This window comes from Syngnathus typhle, linkage group LG2 (genome assembly GCF_033458585.1).
Source record: "Syngnathus typhle isolate RoL2023-S1 ecotype Sweden linkage group LG2, RoL_Styp_1.0, whole genome shotgun sequence".
Lineage (NCBI taxonomy): Eukaryota > Metazoa > Chordata > Actinopteri > Syngnathiformes > Syngnathidae > Syngnathus > Syngnathus typhle.
In genome coordinates this window covers 25211101-25219764 of record NC_083739.1, presented here as the reverse complement: position 1 = coordinate 25219764, position 8664 = coordinate 25211101, and the positions used below count along the sequence as shown (strand labels likewise).

General features: G+C 48.5%; 1 protein-coding gene across 8 annotated transcripts in view; it reads right to left on the bottom strand.

Moving 5' to 3' along the window:
• Nucleotides 1-7141: 7141 nt before the first annotated feature.
• The window catches only part of LOC133150542 (tumor protein D54-like), a 208327-nt gene continuing 206804 nt past the window's right edge, over nucleotides 7142-8664 (bottom strand). For all 8 annotated transcript variants that reach the window (XM_061273128.1, XM_061273129.1, XM_061273132.1 and 5 more), the window contains one exon: nucleotides 7142-7679. In XM_061273128.1, coding sequence (XP_061129112.1) covers nucleotides 7203-7679 — 477 coding nt within the window. In that variant the 3' untranslated portion in view covers nucleotides 7142-7202. The remainder of the gene's footprint in view (nucleotides 7680-8664) is intronic.

Genomic DNA, 8664 nt, shown 5'->3' with positions numbered 1-8664 from the left:
CCACCGGGCAAACGGCCTGCTCTGCTCTTCCTCTTTAGCTTTTTTCTTTTTTTTCTTCATTCTCTAATACTCCTTCCTCAAAAAGCGCACACACTACACAGCGAGGCACCGCTCCCATGCCAGCTCTACTATGTATTTAGCAAACTCTGGAGGCCAGCTCCGCTTCACAAGCCGCCTCCAAAAAATAGTTGTAGGTTCGAGCTGTCTCCTTTCGAAGCCTTTCCGTGTGCACTCGGAATAGAGACGATACAGCTCTTAGTTACTCAACGGCGCCTTTTGCGTCGCCTCTACTCAGAACACCAATTCGAGAACTCTTGCCTCCCCAATTGATGCTCTCAACGGCGGGATGCACTTTCTGCGTTTCAATGTACCGCCACGCAAGAAACGTGCCCATGTACCGGCCCCTCTAGCTTTCGCAAGTTCTGCCGAATACTCTGCGAACAACATTAACTTTTAGTACTCCATACAAGTACAAGTTAAGAAGGAGATCATCCTTACTCATCCTTAAAGCAACGTGCTAAGGGGTAGCGGTCACCGTTTACTATAACACAAAACAGTTCTAATCCTCCCGTGCTTTTAAAGGTTCTTTTCTAGGAAACTCTATTCCTTAAAGAGACTGTTTTTTGTCACTCAAGGCCGTTCTGACATTTGTTTGTATCAGTGAGCGAAATTATGACAGTTCCTGGGAAGAAAAAACTGAAAAAACTCCACACAGGTTCGTTTTGGAGCTGCGAGCAAACATCTATTAATAAATCTTAACTCACAACCCCCCTCGACTCGTTGGGCGCCAAAATGTCAAACGCGGACTTCGTTTTGGAGCTGCGAGTAAATATTCACCAGTAAATCCTAAATCACAACTCCCCTCCACTCGTTGGGCGCCAAAATGTCAAACGGGCACTTTTTATTGAAGTGCCTCAGGCTCCCCTGTAACGGGTTCAATAAGCCGGGGCGAAGGGACTCGTCCGTAGCTGACCACCCGAGTTAAATTAATTCTATGAGAATCAATCTAATTTCTATACGACGCCAATCCCGCTAAAGTCATCCGACGCACGAGCAGAGTAACTCAATTCGAGGCGAGTCGTCAAAATGACCGCGCCGTAATGATGGCTCCCTTCGGTTGTTTGATGCTGGTATTACGTTACGGATATTTTTAGATGTCTTTGTTAAGACCTCAAGGATTCGTTAATTTACTAGAGTGCCCTCGCCCTAGCTAAGCTCAAGATAACTACTTCGAACCAGATCTGACAATTCCTGATTTTAAGGATTAAAGATGTCTTCACTAAAAGAATTGAACGGATTTAAAGAATGACTATGATAGGGAAACAAAGACATTTTAAAGTTGTAATTACCGCATATGTTCACGTACCGGCGCCACCTGTGACAGGACCATACACCCCTATCAGCGGAATCGCCGCCACCTGCCACAGGCTGAGGGACAGCGCTATATCAACGCCGCCAGCGCAGACCCGAGTGTCCGTCTGTCGCATGATATTGCTTCGCTCTCCGGTCCACGTCAAACTGGCGTCCATGAAGAATCCGAAGATACAGCAGAACAGCTTGTTTTTCCAAGCCGATCGCCGATCCAGCGCCGGCTCCAGCTTCGCCCACCTTACCCCCCGCCCGCAATAAAGGTCTCTATCGTTACGCACTTGGCTGTACTCTCCACTTCCTTACAGTACAGATGGACCACACGATGCAGCCAGCGAACAAAGAGACGGGATTCGCCTGACTGGAGCGAGCCGAGACCGCCATTAGCAGCCTATCCACCGACATGCGGAACCTGATCGAGGTGGGCCTACGGCAACAGCAACAGCAGCAGAAAATGGCCCAAGCCCTCCAGGGTTTGTCGGTGGCTGCGCCCCCGGCTGTCACGGCACCCCCGCCCCGCCCGCCGACCGAGGCCAGGAGGCTCGTGGACGTTCCGGAGCCCCGCCTCGGCAACATCGAAAAATTCAGCGGAGATCCCAAACACGTGAGGGCGTTCGTGACTAACTGCCGTATAATGTTTGGTCTCCAGCCTGTCACATTTGCATCGGAGGCTGCCAAAGTCGGGTTCGCCCTAACCCACCTCACGGACAAGGCGCGGCTGTGGGGGCTGGCCGAATACGAGAGGGGGGCCCCGGCTTGTGACGCGTTCGACACATTCGCGGAGGAGTTGCTCTGCCTGTTCGACCTGGGCTCTGCCGCTGAAGACGCCACCGAGGAACTGGCGACGCTGCGTCAAGGTAGCCGATCGGTCGCGGATTACGCCATCGAGTTCCAGGCCCTCGTCAGCACATTCCTCAACGGTCTCGCGGAATACATGAAGGACGAGCTAGTTTCCCGCGATCGGCCGCGAACCCTGAAGGACGCGATGAACGGGAGCGGAGGTCCCTGCGAAACCCGCCGACCGCACCACCCGCCGAGCACGTGGATCTGGGAGGGGGGTCATTGAGTGATGGGGTGCCCGTCAGGAGGCCGCAGCTCACGCAGCGTCAGGGGATCCGCGTGAGCTCGACCAGCACAGGCTCTCCCAGTCCCAGTACGCTCACATTACAGGCACGTGTCCAGTTCGTGGCGGGCGACCGGAACGTGGCTGCCCTGGTGGATTCCGGGGCGGAGGGTAACCTTATGGACAGTAGCCTGGCACGCTAGTGGGGGATCAACTTCCTGCCTCTGAGCGCGCCCATTTCCGCACGCGCCATCGATGGCCGTCTGATCGGCGAGGTGGCTTTCATGACAGAGCCAGTCAAGGTACTGCTCTCCGGCAATCACCACGAGACCATCCAGTTTTTTCTTCTTCCCCTCCCAGGACAGCAGCTCATCCTGGGGCACACCTGGCTGCGGCAGCCTCACGGTGGTGTACCGGTTCAGCAAATGACACACTTCATTCCTCTGCCTAAGCTTCCGTCCACGAAGCAGACTGTGTCCATCATGGTGCGGGAGGTGTTTCGTCACCACGACCTCCTACAGGACATCGTGTCGGACCGTGGCCCGCAGTTCGCGTCCATCTTCTGGGCGGAGTTCTGCCGACTCCTCGGCGCTACGGCCAGCCTCTCGTCTGGGTTTCACCCTCAGTCAGTTCACCGGATTTTTGTTTGAGCAGGTTGTGTCCTCCCAATTGCTAACAATTTAATTCATTAGATTTGTTAATTTCCATCAGGTCACCCCTACGTCAAGCCTTAACACCATCTCCTGGTGAAATTTTGAACTACTACATGTTTTGGGATAACCAATGTGCCCGGGCCAAATTCAATACCTAATTTTACACCATCTCGTACCACCATGCCACTTGACAGTGCATAGACACAAACAACAGTCAGGACTCGTCCCCCCCCCACCCGAAAGCGGAGGGAGGCTACCCTCTCGTTCACCGGGGTGAACCCCAATGTGCAGGCGCCTAGCCAGGGGGCAATAAGTATACCCACACCTGCTCGACACCTCTCACCGTGGGCAACTCCAGAGTGGAAGAGAGTTCAGCTCCTCTCAAGAGGGCTTGTACCAGAATTGTGTGTGGAGGGAAGTCCGACTATGTCTAGTCGGAACTTTGTCGCCTCACACACCAGCTCAGGCTTCTTTCCAGCCAGAGAATTGATTGATTGATTGAATATTATTATGAATATTATTATTATTGATCCCCAGGGGTGGGGAAATTCAGGCCCCAGCAGTATCCATACCACAGAGTAGGTATACAAAAGTCACATAGATGGCATGAGCGCAACTCAATAGGCTCTCATAAGGCTGCCACACAACGGCGCCACAAAGAAAGTCAGAAAATGCACAAGATAAAAGCCATCAAAGCAAATCAAAGCTAAAAGACAAAAGAAAAAAAAGTAACAGTAGCCAACCAGCACCCCTCAATACAAGAGAACACCCCAAAACACACAAAATAGCCTCCACGGGGTCTATCAACAGGTGCAAGGGCAGTCCAGTTCAACGGTGCCCAATGGACCGTGGTCGTGAATCGGTGAAAACATCACAAAGCAGGCAAACGTGTGAGCAGCGTCCTGGGCACCCAGTCGGGGCACGTGCAGATGGTCACCACGGGGCTAGCATGGCGAAAGTCGTTGGTTCCGACGAGCACGAGGGAGCGGACTCCCCACAGGGGTTGCGGCTGCAACGCCAAGGCGAGGGACCCGGTCATCACTGGCCGGATAAGCAGGAAGCCGTCGTAGAGTTACGCCGGTCTCGACCGATGATCGAGGAAGAAAAAAATAAAAATAAAATATCCGATCCGAAGAGATAACGAGGTGCGGTAGAAGGCACCAGCATCGCCGAATGGACAAAGACAGAAAGAAAAAGGAGAAAAGAAGGAAATAAAGAGGAAAAGAGCCACTCACGGCGCCATACCAAGAAAAAAGACATTCCATGTCCCAAGAGCCAGCTTTGGCTGTCGGGGATCGGACCACCAAAGCGGACCTTTGGCCGCTGCCCAGCTTATTTTGCACCCAACCCCTTTGGCCCCTCCCACAGGTGGTGAGCCCATGGGAAAGGGGACCCACGTTTGCTTTTCTGGCTGTGCCCGGCCGGGCCCCATGGGCGAAGGCCCGGCCACCAGATGCTCGCTCGCCTTGGCGCACCGTGGCGGTGCAAGAGGTCAGACAGGTAGGGGGGCAAGGCTGTTTAGGACCTTGTATGTGGTGAAAAGGATCTTGAAATGTATGCGCTGTTTTATGGGAAGCCAGTGAATTTGACGGAGGACAGGGTGATGTACTGTCTGGAGGGTGAGCGGGTGAGCAGTCGGGCAGCAGAGTTTTGAACATATTGTAGTTTTTGAAGGACAGTTGAGGGGAGCCCATACAGGATGCTATTGCAGTAGTCCAGTCTGGGGGTGATAAATGCATGAATTAATGTCTCTGCTGCAGGGGTGGAAAGATAGGGTCGAAGGCGCGCAATGTTTCGTAAGTGAAAGAAGGATATTTTGGTAATATGGTTGATGTGTGGTTTGAAGGAGAGTGTGGGGTCCATATAAATTCCAAGGTTTCTGACAACGGGGGAGGGAGTGACAGAGTGCCCGTCAATACGAGTATGAAGTTCTGGTAGGTGAGGAGGCTGGATTTAGGACCAAAGATGATGATCTCCGTTTTGTTACCGTTTACTTTGAGAAAGTTGTGATTCATCCAGTCTTTGATGTCTGTTGGGCAGCAAATGAGGGTGGAGAGGATGGCAGGGGAGATGGTTTTAGTGGTGATGTAGAGTTGTGTATCGTCGGCGTAAGAGTGGAATTTGAGACTATGGCGGCGGATGATGTGTCCAATGGGAAGCATGTACAGAATGAAGAGAATGGGGGCCAGAACTGATCCTTGAGGGACTCCGTGTGCAACAGGTGTGGTGTGGGATTTGTGTTTGTCGATGTAGTGACATCGGTGAGATAGGTAGGATTTGAACAAGGAGAGGGCGGTGTATGTGATTGCGATGGATTCTAGGCGGTTGAGAAGTCAAGTCAAGTCACCCCAGTTTCAAATCAGCCATTCAAAACTTCTTGAAAAAGTAGTAGCGCAGCAGCTTACTGATTACATGGTCGCCAATAATCGATTTGAATCTTTTCAGTCGGGTTTTAGAGCTAATCATTCCACCGAGACAGCACTTGCTAAGGTGACTAATGATCTCCTCATAGCTACAGATTCTAACACCTCATCGGTACTATTATTACTCGATCTTAGTGCTGCATTCGACACTGTAGACTTCGATATTTTATTAGAGCGCCTTAAAAGCTGTGTTGGTATCTCAGGGTCAGCACTACGCTGGTTTTATTCCTATCTATCAGACAGGACTCACCGAGTAGTCCATGGTAATGCGACCTCTGAGTTCTATAACGTTACCTGTGGTGTCCTGCAGGTATCGGTACTCGGGCCAATTCTATTCAATATTTATATGATTCCGCTTGGGGACATAATACATAAGTATAACATTAGTTTTCAATGTTACGTGGATGACACTCATTTATATATGCCGTTATTGATGACATCCGCAGGACTGGTGTAATCTTGAGGCGTGCCTTGCGGAGATCAAGCACTGGATGTCACTCAATTTCCTTCATCTTAACCCAAATAAAACTGAGATGTTGATAATTGGTCCCGCCCGTTATCACCACTTATTTAAGGAAACCACTGTAACTATGGATAACTGTACTATCACTCAAAGCGATACTGTAACTAATCTCGGAGTAATATTTGACCAAATGCATATTAAGAACATAACTAGAATTGCGTTTTTTTCACCTCCGTAATATTGCTAAGATTCGTCCGATTCTCTCGACCGGTGATGCGGAAACTATTATACATACATTTATTATGTCGCGCCTGGACTACTGTAACGTATTATTCTCTGGTCTTCCTAAGTCCAGTATCAAAAGTCTACAGTTAGTACAAAATGCTCCTGCAAGGCTGCTCTCAGGGACAAGAAAATGTGATCACATTACACCAATATTAGCCAACTTACATTGGCTCCCGGTCCATTTAAGATGTGACTTCAAGGTTCTCCTATTAACCTATAAATCATTGCATGGCTTACCGCCTTCATATCTTGTCGACCGAGTTGTTCATTCCGTTCCGTTCCGTGACCTCCGCTCTCAAAACGCTAGTCATTTAGTGACCCCGTAGGCCATAAAAATGTCTGCAGGGTCTAAAGCATTTTCTATTCGGGCTCCAGAGCTTTGGAATGCCCTACCAAGGGATATTAGAACTGCTACCTCAGTAGAAACATTTAAGACACGTTTAAAGACATTTTTATGATATGGCCTTTAAGTCACCTGTAGTGGCCGATTCGGCTGGAGTTTGTGTTTTTGCTCATCTCCACTTGCAAGCGCTCAAAGTGAGAAATAGTCCAGGGGTTTTTGCCATGTTTAGTTTAGGCAGTGCAGATCAAGTTTGTTGTCTGTAATGAATTCGCTTAAGATGAAGCTTTTATTGTTGAGGGATTGTGTGTTGAAGAGGGCGATTTTCAGAGGCTTTTGTTTTGAAGCCGTTGGGGAGCTGGTTGGGATTGTCAGGAGGTTGAAAAGGTTTACAGATTACGAGTTGGGTTGTCGTGATGATGTAGGGAAGAAGTGTGGAAGCCGGTGTGTTAGCTGCGGTCAGTCCACAGTGTTGGAATACAGTTTTTGGTGCCCAAAGTGTGAACACATTTTCGGCGAGAGCCGCGATGGAATCAAAGTACAAAAAAAAGTCAAAGTCTGCTTTATTGTCAATCTCTTCATGCCAAGACACACAAAGAAATCGAGATTACGTTTCCCCTATCCCACGGTGACGAGACAGTACACGATAAACATACAAGTAAACAACGCAAAATAAAAACAAGGCACAAACAATGAACAATAAGAGTGATGAATAAATAATAAATAAACAAATAACACAGTAAATAAGAGGAGCAAAACGGAGCAAGAGTGCCCAGCAAACAGTCAGAACAAAGCGCAAAAGTACAGTCATACAATACAGTCGGTGCAGAAGGGCAAAGTTTTGCAACATGTTGACCAGTTCGCCGGAAGGAGAAAGTGCGGGAATGAACCGGGGAAGCTCGGCTGGTGTGTCATGGAGAGCCATGACAGATGCTGAGAAATGGCAGATCCTGGAGATGAGTGGAGGTGAACGCAGCCGACGGCGGCGCACCGGGCCTGGCTCGCGGCTCACAGCAGCGCCGGCAATGTGGGGCCGCCAAGGCGCCCATCCGCGTCCAGGCAGCGTCGATGGCTCGAGGGCGACCTGACCAACAGACGTAAAGTACACATGGGCCAAGGACAGTACAGAAGGAACAAACAAACATGTTATGAAAGTAGCATGAAGGTCATCTTGCATGTCATGTCATGTCATATCGATTGATTATGTAAATCATGAAATAAAATGCTCAGGTTGGAGATGAAACGACGGGAGATCCGACCAACAAACTGTGGTATCATCTCTCCTGGCCAGTGCCTTGCCCTGGGTGTCCGTGTCTTTATGTCTCTAAACTCCTACTTGTCGTGGGGAGGGTCACTCTGACACAATAGGCGGGATTCTCCCCTGACACAGAATAAAGATGTGTTTCTTACTTCTGCCACAATCATATTATTGCAAGAAAAAAATAAAGATGAACTGGGGGGTTTTGCAGCATCTCTCAGAGGTGGAATTCTGCTCTCTAAAGCAGTTGTATCACGCTTAACGTATCCTTACTTTCTTTGTATTTAGACAAAAATCTGAGATCTGAGAATGACAATGTACTTCTCAAATTTGTGTAGAAAAATATAACTCATCATGTGAAATAATCTGTGATATCAAATGACTATGAAAACGGCTGACCTAATTTCTGAGATTTCTGTACTGTAAATAACACGTAAAATAAAATGAAAATAAAATAAAATTTTCTATTAAAAACCATCAAACTATGTGGAAATGTGGCTTTTCCTTAGCCTGTTACTAAAACATTGAAAAAATCCTGATGAAAATATAATTTCACTGTCAGGCCTTCATTTCATGATCTGTCATTTTCAAATGTAACTCTTCTCAAGATTCAAGATTCAAGAGTTTTTTATTCGCCATGTTTGAGCGTGCCAAACTTCGGTAGAAACACACCCTCTGTTCAACATTTAGGTGACTAACAACATATACTATATTATATTTGGAATAACAAGAATACATTCAAACACAAATCACTTTTTTGAACACTGGTTTAATAACGTTATATTAGTGTCTCAGTTGTTTGACAGGCCTG